General features: G+C 34.1%; 2 protein-coding genes and 1 long non-coding RNA gene across 5 annotated transcripts; 2 read left to right on the top strand and 1 right to left on the bottom strand.

The window, feature by feature from the left end:
- The first annotated feature begins 4,818 nt into the window (after window positions 1–4,818).
- On the top strand, window positions 4,819–5,475 carry LOC131182032 (secreted RxLR effector protein 161-like). Its single transcript, XM_058150657.1, has one exon. The coding sequence runs from the start codon at window positions 4,819–4,821 to the stop codon at window positions 5,473–5,475; it is 657 nt and encodes a 218-aa protein (XP_058006640.1).
- A 2,825-nt stretch (window positions 5,476–8,300) lies between these two features.
- LOC131182031 (NAC transcription factor 32-like) lies at window positions 8,301–12,935 on the bottom strand. The gene is made up of 3 exons (XM_058150656.1): window positions 12,713–12,935; window positions 8,683–8,990; window positions 8,301–8,510 (listed from the first exon to the last, which is right to left on the bottom strand). The coding sequence occupies exons 1-3, from the start codon at window positions 12,933–12,935 to the stop codon at window positions 8,301–8,303; spliced, it is 741 nt and encodes a 246-aa protein (XP_058006639.1).
- A 333-nt stretch (window positions 12,936–13,268) lies between these two features.
- LOC110642196 (uncharacterized) lies at window positions 13,269–16,957 on the top strand. Of its 3 annotated transcripts, none has more exons than XR_002492399.2 (4): window positions 13,269–13,402; window positions 14,501–14,789; window positions 15,095–15,199; window positions 15,296–16,957. It is a non-coding gene; the product is annotated as an uncharacterized LOC110642196 (long non-coding RNA). The 3 variants fall into 3 exon arrangements; XR_002492398.2 differs by having other exon boundaries at window positions 13,271–13,431; XR_002492397.2 differs by having other exon boundaries at window positions 13,287–14,789.
- The last annotated feature ends 3,383 nt before the right edge of the window (window positions 16,958–20,340 follow it).

Below are 20,340 nucleotides of genomic sequence, written 5' to 3'. Positions count from 1 at the left end.
AATTGTGATTTTATTTTAGTTCAATTGGAAAATAAATTAAAATTGTTTAATTTAATATTAATTTTAGAAATTAGTTTCTAAAATTAATTTAGGGCATTTGAAATAAAGGAATTTATTGAATTAAATTGTTTAATTCAATATCAATTTTGGAAATGTGTTTTCTAAAATTGATGGCAAATTATGGAGCATCTAAAATTGTTTTAGATTTTAATTATCTAATTAGATTAGATATTGAATTAAATTGTTTAACTTACATATATATAATATTAGAAAATTGTTTCTAAATTATATATTGCATTGGGTAGTGTAAAATTTGATTTAATTGTTTTGTTAAATTAATAGGTATTTAATTGTGATTAAATTACTTATTAATTAAAGAAAATTGTTTCCAAGACAATTAAATAGAATTATTCAGTGGGAGGAACATTATATATTTTGATTTAATATTTCTAATTGTTAGAAATATTATTTTAATTACACATGAAACCAACAACAACAATGAGGATGATTAAATTTATTTATGCATTTTAATTTGATTATAATGTATGAGGGATGGTTATGGACTAAAGAACAATGTGATTGCTCTTTATATGGTTGAATGTTTGTATATTCATAAATAGGGACTGTGTTTCCTGCCTTCTCTTATATTCTGTGTTGTAAATTCTTTTCTCATCTTACTCCCCTCGAATGTAACTTGAGGTTTCTATTTCTGAAATATGTAAACGTTATATAATTTTAGAAAGAGTAGATAAGAAAATTATTTGTGAATGTAAGCAGAAAGAGGAGCTAATGAATATACTTCAAGGAGCTATTAAGAAGACTTATGAAGTCCTACAATGCTTTTACCTAGGTTTTTGACACAATAATTCTCTCAAATGGCTCGAGAGAATTATTTAGTAAAGTCCATAATCATCCAATTAGAAATGCACGCTAGGGGCGTGTGTTATATATATGTGATGTATGATATTGCTAGCATGTTAATTAATGAGACCTAAAAATTGGCATAGACCTAAAATCCCTCATTCAAATATTAAATACATGTTATGAACTTGATGCCTTCCATTGTTATATTAAAACCTGAGTTTTATATTAAAGTTAACTTGTCGAGCACACTTAAGGTTGCTTTTCTCTCGAACATGTTTATGGCTATGAAATATTGGATATTTCTGAACAATGGGTTTTACTTAACTGATTTACATGATTTGGATGAGCATACTCATGATCATGTAGAATCAGAGGCATAGTTAGAGAAACATAAAATTATGTTTAGACAAATAGTTATCATCTAACTGATCTAGGAGTCACATAAAGATGTGATTGATAAATAGTTATCTACCTAATTTAATTTTATTTTGATTTGTTGAGCACACTCAAAGGTCAAATAAAATTAAATGGGGTCCTAGCCCACTAAGGAAATTAATGCGTTAAATTTCCTGAATTAATGGTGAGGGCTATTAATTTGAGTAAAATAGTGGGAGACCAAATGGATATTAAAGACCTTATATTAATTTGGTTAATGAAAATTATATACATGAAATTAATACAAATTTATCTTTGCATTTGTAGATCACTAGTATCATCATGAGTAACAACCATTCTCTACGTAGCATACTGGATGCTAATAAGTTGACTGGACCAAATTTCTTAGACTGGTACAAAAACTTGAGAATTGTTCTCAAGCAAGAAAAGAGGCTATATGTCCTTGAACGTGCCAAACCCAGTATTCCTCCTGTTGATGCTCTTGAAGAGGTACTAAGTGAGTTTATTCGTCACACAGATGATGATGAGCAAGCCACATGTGTGATGTTGGCTAGCATGTCTCCTGAACTTCAAAGGCAACATGAGAATATGGATTCTCGAACTATCATTTTGCATCTCAAGGAGTTGTTTGATTCAAAATGCAGGAATGAGAGGAATGAGGTATCAAGGGAATTGTTTCGCTGTAAGATGAAAGAAGGATCTTCAGTGAATGTTCATGTTCTGAAGATGATTGGCTATATTGAAAAATTAAGCCAATTGGGTTTTGTCATGGATCATGAGTTAAGTATTGACTTGGTCTTACAGTCTCTACCTCCTAGCTTCTCACAGTTCATAATGAACTTCAACATGAATCTGTTGGAAACTACATTGCCTGGACTGTTGGGGATGCTAACTACTGCTGAAGGGGAACTTAAGAAGAGCAAGTCCCTTGTTCTTATGGTTCAATCTTCTAAGACCAAATCCAAAAGGTCCAAGAAAAAGAACAATAAGAAGAAAGGGACTTTCCCTAAAGCACTTAAGCCTACTGGGGGCATTAAAAAGGACAAAGGTACTTGCCATCATTGTGGCAAAGAAGGTCACTGGAGGAGGAAATGTGCTGATTATCTTGCTGCACTGAAGGAGAAGAAGCTTAATGAAGCTTCTAGTTCAGGTATGTTTATGATTGAGATAAATTTATCTATGTCAAATTCATGTTCTTGGGTATTAGATACCGGATGTGGATCTCATATTTGTAATAATATGCAGGAACTAAGAAGACCTAGACCTTTACAGGAAGGTGAAATGGACCTACGGATTGGAAATGGAGCAAGGGTTGCTGCTTTAGCCGTAGGAACATGTATTTTGTCTCTGCCTACGGGCCTTTTGCTTGAACTTGATAACTGTTATTTTGTTCCAGTACTAACTAAAAATATCATATCTGTATCTTGCCTAGCACTGAATGGTTTTAAATTTATTATTAAAGGCAACTGTTATTCCTTTTATAATAATGATATTTTCCATGGATCTGGTGTTTATGCAAATGGTTTGTATATGCTTGATCTTGAAAGGCCTGTTCTTAGCATAAATAGCGAGAAATTAAAATCAGATAATCAAAATCCATCCTATCTATGGCATTGTAGATTAGGTCATATAAATGAAATAAGAATCACAAAGTTACATAAGGAAGGATATTTTGATCCTTTTGATTATGAATCATATGAAACATGTGAAGCTTGCTTAATGGAAAAAATGACCAAATCACCCTTTACTGGAAAGAGTGAAAGATGTACTGAATTATTGGGCATAATACATTCAGATGTATGTGGGCCAATGACTACCCATGCTATAGGAGGGTACTCATATTTCATTACATTTACTGATGACCATTCTAGATATGGGCATGTATATCTAATTAAATATAAATCTAAATCTTTTGAAAGGTTCAAAGAATTTAGAAGTGCAGTGGAGAAATAAACTGGAAAGAGTATTAAAACACTTCGATCTGATCGAGGTGGAGAATACTTAAGTCAGGAGTTTCAAGATTATTTAAAGGAGAATGGGATTCTTCACCAGTTGACACCTCCTGGAACGCCACAACACAATGGTGTTTCTGAAAGAAGGAACCGAACCCTATTAGATATGGTGCAATCCATGATGAGTAATGTTGACCTTCCAGTTTCTTTTTGGGCTTATGCCCTACAAACTGCTGCATACCTTCTGAATAGAGTTCCATCCAAATCTATTGAAAAGACACCATATGAGATATGGATGGACAAGAGACCTTCACTGTCACATATAAAGATTTGGGGATGTGATGCTTATGTGAAGCGTTAAATTTCTGATAAGCTAGGTTCTAAATCAGATAAATGCAAATTTGTGGGATATCCAAAACAAACAATTGGATATTATTTCTATCATCCAACTGAGCAAAAAGTGTTTGTCTCAAGACATGCTACCTTTCTTGAAAGGGAATTTGTTCTCAAAGGTAGCAGTGGGAGTAAAGTAGATCTTGAAGAAATTCAAGAACCACAAATTACCATCCAAATGGAACCGATGAGTGAGACTGTAGCATCAGATGCACAGCCTGAAACTCAAGTAACACAGGAACTTCGAAAGTCTAGTAGAATACGTCATGCTCCTACAAGATTGGATCTTTTAATAGAAGCTGATAATGACATGTCATTCTTACCAGAAGAGCCTACTAACTTTTAGGAAGCAATGTGTGACATTGACTCTGTGAAATGGCTTGTAGCCATGAAATCTGAGATGGATTCCATGTACACTAACCAAGTATGGACTTTGGTTGAACCACCTGAAGGGATAAAACCCATTAGGTGCAAGTGGGTCTTTAAGAGAAAGACTGACATGGATGGCAATGTACAAACATATAAAGCCAGGCTGGTTGTTAAAGGTTACAGGCAAAGGCAAGGCATTGACTTTGATGAAACCTTCTAGCCAGTAGCTATGCTAAAATCTATAAGGATTTTGCTTACTATAGCTGCATACCATGATTATGAAATTTGGCAAATGGATGTCAAAACTGCATTCCTAAATGGGAATTTGCAAGAGGATGTGTACATGACACAACCTAAGGATTTTGAATCCAAAGAATTTCCTAACAAAGTATGCAAGCTTCAAAAGTTCATTTATGGACTAAAGCAAGCTTCACAAAGTTGGAACATCCGTTTTGATGAAACAGTAAAAGAGTTTGACTTCATTAAAAATGTGGATAAACCTTGTGTTTACAAGAAGGTTAGTGGGAGTGGAATCATTTTCCTTATTTTATATGTAGATGACATATTATTAATAGGAAATGATGTGCCATTACTCCAATCTGTAAAGATATGGTTATCCAAGAAATTCTCCATGAAGGATTTAGGAGAGGCAGCCTATATTTTGGGAATTAAAATCTATAGAGATAGATCCAGAAGGCTCCTTGGTCTCTCACAATCTGTGTACATAGACAAAGTGTTAAAACGGTTTAACATGGAAGAATCAAAACGAGGATTCCTGCCTATATCGCATGGTATTTCTCTTTCCAAAGATATGTGTCCTAAGACACAGATTGAGAAAGAGAAAATGGATAGGATCCCTTATGCCTCAGCTATTGGATCTGTCATATATGCGATGCTATGTACAAGACCAGATGTATCTTATGCTTTAAGCATAACTAGTAGATACCAAGCTAATCCAGGTGAACGTCACTGGACTGTAGTAAAGAACATTCTTAAGTACTTGAGAAGGACTAAAGATATGTTTCTGGTCTATGGAGATGGTGAACTGGTAGTTCAAGGGTATTCCGATGCCAGCTTTCAATCTGATAAAGATGATAGCAAATCCCAGTCTGGTTATATTTTCATATTTAATGGTGGTGCTGTGAGTTGGAAAAGTTCCAAACAAGAAACTACAGCAGATTCTACAACTGAAGCTGAGTACATCTCTGCATCTGAGGCAGCAAAAGAGGCTGTTTGGATCAAAAAGTTCATCACTGAACTTGGTGTGGTTCCTAGCATTATTGATCCAGTAACTCTGTACTGTGATAACAATGGAGCCATAGCACAGGCTAAGGTACCAAGGTCTCATCAGCGATCCAAACATGTACTCAGGAGGTTCCATTTGATCAGAGAGATCATTGAGCGAAAAGATGCAATGATAGAAAAGGTCCACATTGAAGAAAATCTTGCAGATCCTCTTACTAAGGCGTTGTCCCAGCAAAGACACGATCACCACCTGTAGGGTTATGGTATTAGATACATGGGTGATTAGCTTTAGTGCAAGTGAGAGATTGTTAGTGTATGTACACTGCAGCCAATGTGTTAATTGCAAGTGTGATCACTTAATTCATATATATATATATATATATATATATATATATATATATATATATATATATATATATATATATATATATATATATATATATATATATATACTTTTTTCTTAATAAAAAGCTGCTTTATCTTTAATGTTTAATTTAATTTTAATGAATATTAATTAATAAAGATAAAGTCCATGGGACTTATATGCATAGCAGTGAAAATTATAATGTTGTTATAATTATGAGATTCTGACTGCATTATAGCATTGTTCCAAAAATGTTCCTGGTCAATGTTATATCAAGATCGGACATTGATATAACTATTGAGACCAGTACACGTTGCATTCTTTCCTTTATGAAAGGAAGCAGCAGTTCTCATTAAGCTGAAGTATGTGAGATACCTAGAACCAACGTGTAAGTACTTGTGGTGACAAGTTTACTGAACTGACCTGCACGAGGATTCCATATGGAAGTTTACCTGTGTCTATGGAAGGACTCATGTGATAGTCGTGTAAATGATCCTTAGACTTGAGACATTAAGTTATCTTATATAGGAATTACTGTATTTTGATACTGCTCACATGTCATTCTATATAAAGATAACGAATGTGGCAGTTGTTGGATATAATATGAACTGTGTGGAGATATTTAATTGTCAAGATAGAATTCATCACCTTAGGTAATTAAGGAAAATATTTCAATTGTTCTTGGCCAGTATAGATTGTTAAATCCTTGCGCAAGGTAAAATAAGATTGAGATCTTATTTAATTAATCAATCATATTGGGAGGACAGAAATGATTTATATATAGCAGACACATTCCATGCATCAATGTATAAATCGAAATATTATGATGAAGGGATATTAATTACACTGACAGACTGATCACAGAAAGGTTAGTCAAACCACTTTGATAAGTTCTAATATTTGGGTGGTCGTTACACATTATTAGATGTCAATAATGATCTACAAATATAAATAATCCATTGTAAATTGATGATAAAATTAAAGTATTAATTTTATTTAATTATATTTGTTGCCAACATATTAGGAACCTAATGGGTCACACACATAAAGACTGTAAGTGAGGAATTAAATTGAATTATCAAGTTGGGTTTGATAAAAATAATTCTAGAGACTTAAGGACTGAAGTATAAATTTTATTTAGACTGCTTAATGTCCTAATAATTGAGTGTAGACTTAATTTAAAGTTTTTAGAATTATAGAAATTAATTGTGTGAATTATAATTCCTATAGGGGTCAATTTATAATTAATAAATTTAAAGGGTTAAATTTATAATTATAAAATGTTATTCCCTATAAATAGGGAAGCTTGTCTTCCATTTAAAGGTGAAGAAAGAAAAAGAAAGGAGCTAGCACTCAAAACTCTTAATATTCTCTAAGAGTGTCTTGGAGAATTTCCTCACAACCGGTCTATGTGGATACCATCAGAGGCCGGACATCTAGACGGCTGGTGATTTGCTACAACCCGACCCTCTAGTCAGAAAATTCCTCAAACTGTTTGAGGTAATTTGCTAAATAATAAAATTTTAATTATATCCATTCCATTATTAATTAAAGTTAATCTTGTTTAATTGAGAATTAATGCTTCCTAACAGTTATTGGCATAGGTGGAGGGCAAAGGAAATGACTTGAATATATACACACAAAGAACAGAAGCAAGTCCCTTTGATGGAGCTCCAATGCCATGTGATTGATGGATGCGTGGGCTTGCTGGGGAGGTGGGCATGTCGGCTTACGTTTTGAAATCAACCCATCAAGGTGGACCATAGGATTGTCGTGTATCTAATATAAATCATGACCATATAAGATAGCCGTAACAACGGACAAGAGTTGAACCTCTCAAGACCAGATGAATTTGAATCTACTTTTGAAGGGAACTTAGCTTGTAGAGTTGTGCAAGTTTGGTTTCGTAGTGTAGACATTGGTAACGAAAACGACAGTCCAAATAACTGCTGAACACGAATGGTAACGTTGCGTGCCTCCTGTCTATATTATTAGATAATTCTTGCTTGCATCAATAGCATTATGCCAAATTACACCAAACTAATGGATGAGAATTAAATCCCATAATTGTTAGTTACTAATACTTTGACATTCACTTATTGATACAATATTTAAATATTGATTTTTTTAATATATTTTATTTATAATTAAAATATTTTTAAATTTGTATTTATTACTAAAAGAAAATTTTAAAAATATAATCCAATATAAATTTAAATTAATCTACTCCCAACTAAAATTAAAGAAGATGCACAATCACGAGACTCTCAAATAAGAATAGGCAGATCTTGAAGAGCTAGGTTGAGCACCCAATTTTAAGTCAGGTTGGACAGAAGGAATTGGTTCCTCAGATGGCACTGATTGATGATTATTCATGGTGGGCATCTCCATGCAGTCGCTATAGCAAACTTGATCTCTATATCCATAGATGGATTGAACAGGTGGGAGAGAAGGAATTGATTCCTCAGTTGGCATTGATTGATGATTATTTATGGTGGGCATCTCCATGCAATCACTATAACAAACTAGATCTCCACATCCATAGATGGGTTGAAAGTCGCAGCTATAAGAAGAAGGGAGATAGGATTGGATTGGTGGCACATTATAGACAACAAAGCTATTGCTGAATGTGTTGTTCACTGGTGGAGGATCATAGTTGAAGTTATGATTCAATGTGTTGTTCATTGGTGAAGGATCATAGACAAAGTTATTCAATGTTAGATGAGGAGGATAAGAAGACCCAAAACCATTCTCGTTTTTTCAAAAATCATCAAAGAATTATCAAACTCTGGAGGCTGTGCAATGGAATCATCAGCTTTTGGGATTTTTGTTTCTGAATTTACAGCAATCCCTCCATCTTCATCATTATTGTTTTTCTTTCTTTTTGCTTTGGTTTTGTAGATCTTGCAAAGAACCCATTCATCCAACTGACCCAAAAAAATAAAAAAAAAAAAAAAAAAAAACACAAAGAAACAAGAAATATATCATCACCCTACTTGAATCGATTTCTAATCACTCTACTTGGATTTGCATAATTATTTTATTTATCATCAACGAAATTAAAAAAAAAAAAAGAAAAAGAAGAAATTCAATAAATACCAGCATAGGTTGCAATGGGTTTTTGGGTCTGGAAGTAGTAGTTGAAGAAACAAGCTTTGGATTGACCAAATACTCATGCATCTTCCAGTCCGTTTTCCTTCCTTCACCTTGCTTCCCTGAATAATAATCCAAAGATTTTCTAAAACCAACAGGATTTTTGTTATTTGGGATGGCTTTATCAGTTCCTGTAGGCTTCCAAAATCCATCTCCCGCACTTCGATTCGGTCTACACCCATTTGGGTATTTTTTCTCCCTCGAAGTGAAAAAGTACCACTCGCTTTCTCTTGCTCTATTCAGTTTACAGATTTCTGCATAGTTCATAGATAAAACGGACGAATGAAATTATAACCGAGGACAAAAATATAAATGATTATAATATTTAAAGATTAAATAATAATTTATATTTAAAAGAATTTAAGTTTCAAATCATAGATATCCAAATATTAATGACCTAAAACTTAAAGATTAAATAGACAAATTTTTCTAAAACACATATCAATAATCTTTAACTAAATATTAATTAAAACTTAATACAAAAACCTATTTAAACTTTTAAAATTTTATCCAATAATTATATTAGTCTTTAAAGTTTTTCATGGTCTAAATAGATTTTCATGTTTTAATTTAGATTAAATAAGTACAAAATTAATAGGGTTAACTAATGGTGTTAAAAAAAAGTAAAAATTATTAAAATATAAAGAAAAATACCAGATTGTTGAGAAAAAAAAAAAAAACACGATATTACACTTAACATTGAGGTAAACTTTCTCCTCCCTCCCACCGCTACCACTTCTCAACCCCGTACCACTATCACCGCCTACTCTTGTTGCTGCAGAGGCTATCATTCTCTAGCTGAATTTCCTATCACTCTATCCGGAATACAACAATAGAGATGTAACAACCAGAAAAAAAAAATGATTTGACTTTGGCGTGTGACAGTGGATTTCCACTGTCACTGCCAACTTTTTATAAAAAAAAAAAAAAAAGAAATTCAAAAATCGGGTGGAGGACTCCCCCCCCCCCCCCCCCCTTTTTCTCTTCTCTCCTCTCCTCTCCTCTCTTCTTCTTCTTTCTTTCTCTAGTGACCGGCCGGCGACTTCCCAAGCGGCTCCCCACCTGGCCGGCGACCCTCCGGCGACAGCCAGACACTAGAAACGGCGGCAAGAGAGGGAGAAGAGAGAGAAAACGCGCGCATAGTGGGCAGCGGCTTTCCGGCGCGATTCCGGCTTCATCCGAAGTCCGATCGAGGCGATTCAGGTGGCGTTGGAAAGTTTGTTCCAAGACCTTTCTTTTGATACAAATTTTGCAACAAATGGAGGTCGGATGAGTGAGATATGGAGGAGAGAAGTTTCGGGTTTTTCAAGCTTTTTCGTCAGATCTAGGACGATCCGACCGTTGGATCGACGATACGAGACCACATATGGACTGAGGAAGAGGGGATGAACATGATGATATGATCAGATCCGGCAAATATCGCCGGCGGCCGGCGGCCGGCCATCGTGCGCGATGGTTTTGGCGGTGGCTCCGGTGGGCTTTGGAGATGATTCAACTTCCAGAGACTTCCACATAAATTTTTGGAATTTTTGAGACACAGATAAACTTCGGGTAAGACTATTTTCATTATTTCTCTGTCTGTGGAGCATAAATACAGTGTTTCGTAAACAAGAAAAATTGGAGAAAAATTCTAAGAAAAATATATGATGAAAGTAAAATTATTTGAAGATATTCTATGGTGTTTGTTGAATTTTTGAGTGATTGTAGAATATTTTTGAAAAATATAGATGGATTTTAGTTAGATTTTTAGCATATGGGTATATAAGATTATTTGAAATTAAGATATTTAAATTTTATATGATTGGTTAAAACTTGAGGATGAGGGTTTAAATATGTGGATATTGAATGGGGTTGAATTAAGAATATGTTAGCTGTTGGAAACTTATGAAATTGAGTAATATTCTTGAATAAAATATTCATGGGTGATTAGAAAATTACAATTCATTTTGCAATAGGCTTATAATATTATTAAGGACCGCGGGGTAAAATTTTAGAATTTTTAGAGCTTGTTTGAGTAGATTTTTACAAATGTCAATTATAGGGACTAAAACGTAATTTTTAAGGTTTTGAGTATTGCTTGGTTTAGAGGGCCTAGGAGGGGCATATAATGATAATGAGATATGAGTTGAATTTAGAAGTATTATTTGAGCCTTTTTGCAGGTTGGGTAGGTTCCAGGTATAAGGAAAACTCTGCTGGATTTTCGGCATAAATTAGGCTGTCTATTGCCTCTTTAGAGTTTTACCTTAACTTAGTACTAATAAATTTATAATTTAATTATTAGGTGATCGAGGTCAGCTATTTTTCTACATCCAGCAGCCACAATAGTCATCGGTGTACTGTGAGTAAAATATTAATTTTAATTGTAATTTCGATATTATTATATGTTTAAGCATGCCCATGCATCACTTATATGTATATATCTATGTAGTTAAACTCTAGACACGGTTTATGTTGCATTCATAACTGTTAAAGTGCCATGAACGTTGTTGTGGTAATTTGGAGCAGTGTGCGTGCGTTGGCGTGCGTGTGATGTGGTGTTGGCTATGGATAGGATGGGTAGTCACGGCTTGAGATCTTCGCTGGGACCTGGTCCTTCGGGGTAGTCATAGCTTGAGTTCTTCGCTGGGGCCCCGATTTGGTTTATTAAGCGAAAGTCCGGCTTGAGTTCTTCGCTGGCACAGGTTGGATTTAAGAGAGTCAGATAGGGATCACCCCATATATTATGATTGATATTACTAGGTGTGTGAGTGCTCCAAATTACCTTTTTGATGTTATGACGTGAAATTATTGTTGTTGTTGCATTTCACTCTACAGGGTGCATTAGTTTTAGATAGTTATAGAGATTATGGTTAAAATTGATTTTACTCTCTGAGTCGAATGCTCACTCCTGTTCAATATTTTTCCAGGCCACAGGAGGATATTTTTTAGTTTAACCTGCTTTTCTCCCTCGCAGGTCGTCTATTCATGTTTGTGTAATTCTATAAACTTCTAAAATTTTCGCATGTGTTAGAAATATTTATTGAATTGGGTCTGTAATATAAATTTTTATTTTGGACCTGTAAACTTATTACTTTATGCATGTTTGATGGATTGGATTAGGGAGCTCAGCTCCCATTTATGTTTATGATGATATGAGTATGTAGAGGGTGAGCTGAGCTCCCCAATTGAGTATTTATTGTGTTTACAGGTCGGGTGAATAAAAAAACTCCCCGTTGAAAGGTCCATTTTATGGCCGGACTCTGTCCGGTTGATTTCTTAAAATTGGGCCCAAATGGGCCTTAGAGTTAGGTTAAGGAATAGTTAGGCTTACTACGGGCCTCGGAGGCTTTAGGCTGGCCCATGTCCTAGTGCCGGTCCGGTCCATAGGTTGGGTCATGACAAAAGATACTGACTTCTGGCGATACCCAAATTTCTCACCAGTATTTGTTACTTTTTATAAACACAGAGCTAGCTTTGACAGCCAATGCAACTATTTCCTTCAGCTGCAAAGGGTGCTTTAACAAACTCAACTTTGCAGTAATTACGTGGGTAAATTCGCGGGAATTGCAAATACCCATTTAGCTAAAATTGGGATTAAAAATGTGAAATTAAAAACCTGTGGAAAACTTGCATCTTTACAATGTCTCATATGCGAGGCATCAACATATAAGATGCTCTCCATCATTACATTGGAGATTGTCCGGTAGTAGGTTCCAAGTTTATGGCCAGCAATCTTCAGACTTGAAGAGTTTATTTGGAACTCCAAACACTTGAAAGATTTTTACGATTATTGGATAAAACTTTAAGATCTAAATAGGCTTTTTGTCAAAATTTAATGATTGTATTAACACTTATATAATCTAAGAGAGATTAAAAATTATAATTAAAATTACTCCCACTTAATTCCTAAAAAAATAGAGTACTTCCACTTAAAATAAATAAAAGTAAATAATGATGAAAAGGAAAACGCATAGATGCATGCAACTTAATACTAACCAGTGAGTTTTCCAGGGCTATATTTATACAAATCAACCTCATGAATCCTGTTACGAGGCAAGGGAAGTTTCTTGATCTTTTTCAATAAGTAGTGAAGAATCAGCTCATCATCATGAGGTGCAAATCGATACCCAACTGGAAGCGAATTGACGTATTTCTCATCATCATCATCACTATTGCAATTTGCGGCAACTTCCCTGTTCTTATTCTGATCTTCCTCCATTATTTTTACTACAAACGCAAACTCAGAGAAGGGTTTTGATCAACTAATTGGTTTCTGCTGCATGTATATATATATATCTCGAATGTTCAGACCGTTACCAAGTAAAAATAGGTTTCCTTCTCTTAAAAATAGGTTTCCTTCATGCAAAAATCACTGTTCCGAGGGGTTATTGACTTATTTCCTCCAACTTTATGCTTTTTTTTTTTTCTTCCTGTTTTCCATTCATAAAACGGTGACGTTCTATAAAACGCTTTCTCTTTTGTCCATACGCAACAGCCTTTTCCCATTCCGTTCACATATGCGGTTATCGCAAAACGGCGCCGTTTGATAGTATGGATTGCCGTTTTCTTCTTCTTCCTTTCTTAGGACGATTTCTTCTCCCCCTTTTTAGGTCTTTGCCTTCATTTCCTACGAGCCATTTACATTTTGTTCAGATAGCAATTCCTTCTACTCTTTTCGTGCTTAAAGTAGGTTTTTTTCCTCCTTGATTTGATGGGTAATAGTTGCTTACCCATGATTGCATGTAAATAGTTAAATTACTGTTATTTTTTTTAAGCATGCTTATAAGTAATTATAAGTAAGCATGATTGAATCTTTTTGCTTTACAATTTATGGTTTTAATTTGTTGATGTGGATTTTATTTTGGGCATATTTTCTTGAATTGCTTATCTTACTTGCTCTTAACAGTATCTGTTGATTTTTTTGTATTGCCTTCCAAGTCATTTACTCAAATTGTAACTAGAAAAGGCTTACCATAATTCGGATTTACAACTTTTTAATCCTTTTGGAAGAAGGATTAGTTCTTCTTTAACTGCTTTTAGCTTTTTTAGATGCCCATAAAGATTAAAATAGATAAATTCAATAATAAAACTGTCCAAACATGATGCACTTTTCAGTAAAATCTCAGTTGTAGCTAACTATTAGATCATTAGCTCCAAAAAAGTCATAATGGTGATGGTTTTTAGATGTGCTGAAAAATAAGGGGGTGCTGGTTCCAAATTCCAATGCTGATTCATACTTCCCTTTATGTGTTGACAACTCAATGCCCTACATATTTGGATTATTGATTGGCAGCAATTTCTGTTAGGCTGACCTTCTTTTGACATCTTAATTTGTTTGAGCCCAGCAATTTTAATATAGATTCCTATTAGAACTATTGAATCATTTGTTTTATGTTTTTACTGATTATTATAAGTTCTTGGTGGCAGTATGGTAGAAATTAAAGTCATTCAGGGTCTTTAATATGGATCATAGTGAATTTTTGTTGACAGCTTGATTTAGTGAGGCTAGGTTGTCTCTAAGTAGTGCTTGAGGGTGATATAAGAAGAAAGGGATTGTTTGGGTTTCTGTATTTCTTCAAATGGTATGAACACCATTTGACTGACTGGACCCAAAACAATGTCTTTCTTTTTGTTATGGAATCTTAGTTTCATTAATTGACATGTGATATAAAAAACTTCTGAAGAAGTTTACTTTAGTTAGCTACCAAGATACCTCTACCCTATCAAAAGCACACCATTATTTAGATGCTAGGTGACAATGTTCATGCACTATTATACCTGCAGTGACAAAGGTGGATGATGGGTTTCTGCTCTCTAGAATTGGAGTTTCATGGTCTTTCTGGACTTCCAACCTGTTGAAGCCTTCATGATCCGCAACATTGCTAAACTGGTTCCTGCATTTAACCAGGTTTTTATTAAAACTTCCTTTTCTTTTTTATAATCCAATCCTTAATCCATATATGTTGTTTTAATTATTCATGTTTTCTGTAACTAAAACTTTTGGGTTCTTTTCCCACGGTTGAGGTACTCTGGTGTTGGAGCAGGCATTGAATATGCTGTGAAATATTTAAAAGTAAGCTTATATATCCACCATCAAATCAAAATTTTTTCATTAATCAATACAATTTGGATACTAACCCAATAATTTATTCTGCTTTCCAATTCCTTTTTTCTTTTGATTACTAAATACAAGAGAATTTTATGAGTAGAAAATCATCCTGATTATTGGACATAGCAATTATGGTGGGATAGACACACTTATGAAACTTCCAAAGGATGGTTCTATATATATATATAATCTACTTGGCTATAGAAAATTTACTAATAAATATGATCAATAACTCCAATTTCTAAATTCATTATTTATGTGTTGCCCAGTACTTCATAAATGAGTGGGTCAAAATCGGTTTACCTGCCAAGCCCAAGGTCCTGACAGAGCATCCACATCTCTCACATGAAGAGCAATGCCATATTTATGAAAAGGTAAGCCCCCATATCCCTTTTCTTCTCTTACTCAAATGCATTAAAATGAAAGTATGTGGGTATTAACATTTTGGATGGGAAAAAATTGTTGTGCAGGAAGCAGTGAATCTGTCACTGATAAACATTCAGAGCTGCCCATATATTAGAGCAGCAATGGCTTTGGAAAATCTACCACTGAAGGATGGCTAATATAATTTGTTGACGGATCCTTTGAACTTTGGAAGATCAAGTATCACATTGCATACCCTACTACCATAATTACACGCTGAAGTCTCTCTCCCCATTTCGTTTTGCTTGCTCTTTTGGTCTAAGCATGCATGTGCTTTTTGTTTGCCTTTGGTCTTTGCAAAAAAAAAAAAAAAAAAAAAAAAAAATAATAATAATGATAATTGTTTTCATATTAATGAATAAAACAAGGAAATTAATTTGTTTGGTGATGATTTTATGAGAAATTCTCAACTGGCTAGGAATTTCTACCAAGTACCATGAAGCTGATATGATCATCTTCAACACAGGTCACTGGTGGACTCACCAAGAGACCAACAAAGGGCAAATTCCGCTTCTTATCAAATTCTTTTAGAGATTAAAAATTACAAACCTTTTTATCATAGTTATTACTTACTATGATCCAACCAGTTATCTTTTATTGTTTGTTATTGCAGCAAAAATTACTTCCAAGAAGGCATTCATATCTATAAGAAGTTAGAATCCAAGCATGAATATATAAGAGAGTTCAATGAGAAGATTCAAATTTATATAATATTTTATTCTGTTTTTGAATTGGCTTTGTCAAAAATTGATACTATTTATGGATCTTGGAACTGAACATTTGGAATTTCTTAGCAAATAATCATAATATCTTTGATCAGTTCGTAAGAAATCGTTGCATTTTTGAATCCGTATTTCACTTTAGATTTCCCAACTCACAAACCCCTTAGAGTTCTGAATTTTTTAGCCATGCCACAGCCTTGGAATTTTGTGAATGGAGAGCAAGTTCCTGCGATATCAGCTTCCAAGTTAGAATTTTTAATTTAATATGTCCTTTTAAGACTCAATACCCTTTCTTAATTATCTATTCATTTAAAATTGTGTAACTATCCGTCCGTTGCCTCACTTTTTTTTTTCAGAGATCTGGCTGTGAAGTTTATATATCAGAAGCTACATATAAAGACCCTAGGGTCAGCATGGAGATCACACACATGCATACATATATATTTGTTCATAAGATTTTTTTATTACTCTAATTGGCGATTGATGCCTCACCATCTTAAAAGACAATGTGCAGCTATCATAAATTGAACAAAAGTTCCTCACCGAGGTTTGGTGATTTCATATTGATAATCCTGTGGAATTTCAGGGCTATGCAACTAGGAATGTACACGGTTTACACTAAGTGAAAAAAAAAAAAAAGAAAAGTCTCGGCAGGGGGAAGATGCTCCGGTATTATACTTGCATCTGGATATCAAGGCTTGCCATGGCTTAGGTCTCAATTTTTATTTTGGGTTTCATGTGTTCTCTTTTGATTGTTAACAAATCTAATCTATCTATGTTCAATTATTGAGCTTATTTTTCATTTTGTATAGACATTTGGGATGTTTATCATGGGGTTGGAAATGGTACCCATGAAGAAAGGAATTTGGGAATCATTTGTAATTGGAGGATTTGATCACAGCTAAAAGCTGCTAATTTTGTCTGATTTGAATTAGATATTCACATATTTTTTCAAGGGAAATTAGAAAGTTATCATTGTCATTTAAATGTTTTATAGATGATTGTTTTTACACGATTCTGCAATCCGTAGAGAGTTCTAGTTGCGCCTTGTTTTTGTTGGTGCAATGCACTGTTTCATTTATTGTCCTGCTTGCATGCACCGTTTTGTTGGCTTAATTATTAGATACATTGGGAGAATTAAAAAAGAGTGCTTCCTCTGTCACAAAAAAATGGGCTTTCCTCTTACATGATTGTAAGAGATGGTGCATGTACACCGAGTACACCTAAGAATTTGTCGTTTTACTTTGGGTCTTATTAGCTTCAGGCTACTTTGTTCTTGTTCTTTGTACTGCATCTTCATAAACAGTTGAATAATTTAATAAGTTAATAATAGATATAATATTTAAATATTAGTATGTTTTAATAAATTTAATTCATAATTTGAGCATTTTTAAATTTATATTTATTATTAAAAGTGAAATTTAAAAAATATAACCACTAAATTTTTTCATTTTAGCTATAATAATAAAAGATATATATATTTTTTTAAAAGTTTTTACAATGTCAACTGATTATATTTTTTTTAATTGATTCAATAAATAAATAAAAATATTTTAAATTTATATTAAAAATTTTATTAAAGGGTCAAATTTGAGAATTTATTAAAGACATGTTCATATTCAATCTACATCCCAATAAAATTTAAGAAGAATGATCACGAGACATTACAATAGGAGTAGGCAGATCTTGAAGTGCTAGGTTGAGTACCCAATTCTAAGTTATTATTCTCAGTAGCAGATTGGAGAGGAAGAATTGGTTCTTCAGCTAGCCCCGATTGATGATTATTAATAGTGAGTATCTCCATGCAGTCGTTATAACAAACTTGATCTTCACATCCATAGAAAGGTTGAACAAGTGGGAGAAGGAATTGGTTTCTCAGCTGGCATTGATTGATGATTATTTATGGTGGACATCTCCATGCATTCACTATAACAAACTTGATCTCCACATCCATAGATGGGTTGAAAGCCATGGCTATAAGACGAAGGGAGATAAGATTGGATTGGTGACACATTACGGACAATGCAATCACTGAATGTGTTGTTCACTGGTGGAGCATCATAGTGTGTGTCAATATATATATATATATTGATTGTTTAGACCATTATCAAGTAAAAACAGGTTTCCTTCGCCTGATAGAATTAGAGAAGAGCAAGATAAGAATTCACACCCGGTTTTTCCGCTTAATTATTATTAAATATGGATTGATAAATAAAAGAAAAGTGTTAGAATTATGACTCAAAATTCTAGTGGGATTTGAAGAGAGAGGTCTTTTCCTATATAGATTAAAACTCTTATTTTAGTGTTATTTCTAAATTGAGTGGGACTCTAATCAGATTAGGGTTGATGGTATTAATACTATAAATAGTAGAATGGTGGAAAAAATTATTTGGCTTTCAGCTCATGGAGTGAGCTGTCGCCGAAGTGGCTTCGGGCTATGATGGAGAGAGGGCATAAAATTCAAAAGGAAGCTCTTTCCCATACAGTTGAAGACACTCTTTGTGATGTAAAAATAGTTGTAGTAGTAAATATATTGGGTCATGTCTAGAGGAGACTGAGAGGACTAACTAATATATTTAACATGAACAGTTTGTAGTGTGGATTATCTTAGGTGTAATTGAGTTAATGGGTAGTATAGCTTAAGCTTGTAACATGATTTATTATTATGGATAGTGGAAGATGACATGCTCATGGATGTAGTTCTATATTGAGGGGATGAACCACGTAAATATTAGTGTTTTGTATGTTTATTTTATTTCTTTGTAATTTACATGCTTCCTGGTGTGCAACAAAAAGGATAAAGTTTCTGATAAATATGATTTGTACATAAACTCTTCAGAAGTTAGAAATTGGTATTTTAAGGTATGGAAATCGAAGACGAAGAACAAAAACTACTAGCTATGGAAGTAATGCTTTTTCTACGTCTCTAGGGACCTGCTCTTTGATCAAAGTGATTACATATTCCATAAGCTTTGCCTCGCATGGCAATGTGAGAGGTCCTTTTCTTTGCAATCTGAACTCTTCTTCTGCCATGTCGAATAGCTCTTTGATGATTTGGTTTTTTAAGGTATTTCAGAGGAAGCATAAAGTGCTTTTGATCTGTAGAGTACACAACAAAATAACCCTTCTCAGCTTTTGCTGTGCAGGAATTGCTTATATTTGTGTTTCCAATGGTTTGTGGGAATGTGATTCTTTTTTACCTCATAGCAGCCTGCTTATTCTGCCATTTCATTGCCAATTTGAGGAGCTTCTTGGGACTGATCATCTTGTTGAAAGGCAAAGATCTATGCGTAATCTGAATGCTAATCTTGTGATGGGTAGAATGCAAAGGAAGCAGTGGCTTGGTTATATAATCACAAGGCTAGACATAAGCCTGTTTCATGGAGCTCACACAGTGTAGGGATAGATGGGAAGCAAAGCCATGTCATAGTGGTTGTAAGAGCCTGTTTGGGAGGTGGGTATGTTGGCTTACAATTGAAAATCAACACTTCAAGGTGGAGCATAGGTATAACACGTGTATGTCCTTCTGCCAAGTAGTTAACCATCGAAATAGATATATATGCCATGTTGGCTCATGAGTCTGCAGACTATGTGAACCACAACAAGAGAATCTAGGCCGAATATTAACTGAAATATTGCTGAGAACTGGCAGGGTTGTGCAAATTTGGCTATGCAGTCTAAACATGTATGGTTGAATTATTGGACACTACATATCATACAAAGTGATTGAATTATTTTTCATGAGAAAGATCACTTGGTAATAACAAAATTTTAGAGGTTTATATATCAATGTACAATCTTATGTATGCATCTTTAGAAATCTTCATTAGAAGCAGCAAATTGGTATTTGGTGGATTGTTGCTTGACATTGGAAATACAAAGAAGATAAACAATAACTACTGGCTATGGACATCACCAATGCTCTCTCTATATCTCTAGTAACTTTCTTTTTTATCAAAGCAATCGCGTACTTTACAAATTCTACATCACATGGCAATGTGAGTCGATCCATTGTCGATATTGTTGATAATGCGAACTCTTCTTCTGCCATGTTAAATAGCTCTCTGATAATTTCATTGTTAACATATTTTAAAGGAAGCAGAAACGTTTTTAATCAGCAGAGTACACAACAAAATGGCCCTTTTTTGATATTGGAGATGTGCTACAACTGGTTGTATCAGTATTTCCCATTGCTTGTGGCAGCTCGATTCTTCGTGGCCGGAAAGCAGCTGCCTTCTACAATTTTCTTGCCAATTTAAGGAGTTTCTTGGCACTGATCATCAATGCAGGGATGTATGAGAAGCAAAACCATGTGATGGAAGGTTGTGAGAGGCTGATTGACAGGTGGGTATGTTTGCTTATGTTTAGAC

The sequence above is a fragment of the Hevea brasiliensis genome, chromosome 8 (assembly GCF_030052815.1).
Source record: "Hevea brasiliensis isolate MT/VB/25A 57/8 chromosome 8, ASM3005281v1, whole genome shotgun sequence".
Lineage (NCBI taxonomy): Eukaryota > Viridiplantae > Streptophyta > Magnoliopsida > Malpighiales > Euphorbiaceae > Hevea > Hevea brasiliensis.
Note: the sequence above shows the minus strand (reverse complement) of the source record. Positions and strands in the feature narration are given on the sequence as shown.

Excerpts from the sequence above, each read along its gene's own strand:
- LOC131182032 (XM_058150657.1), top strand. The coding sequence starts at position 4,819 with ATGGATAGGATCCCTTATGCCTCAGCTATTGGATCTGTCATATATGCG.
- LOC131182031 (XM_058150656.1), bottom strand. The coding sequence starts at position 12,935 with ATGGAGGAAGATCAGAATAAGAACAGGGAAGTTGCCGCAAATTGCAAT. Across the intron at positions 8,991-12,712 it reads TAGCCCTGGAAAACTCACTG|AAATCTGTAAACTGAATAGA; the intron begins GTTAGTATTAAG and ends TGAACTATGCAG. Across the intron at positions 8,511-8,682 it reads ACCCATTGCAACCTATGCTG|TTGGATGAATGGGTTCTTTG; the intron begins GTATTTATTGAA and ends TTTTTGGGTCAG.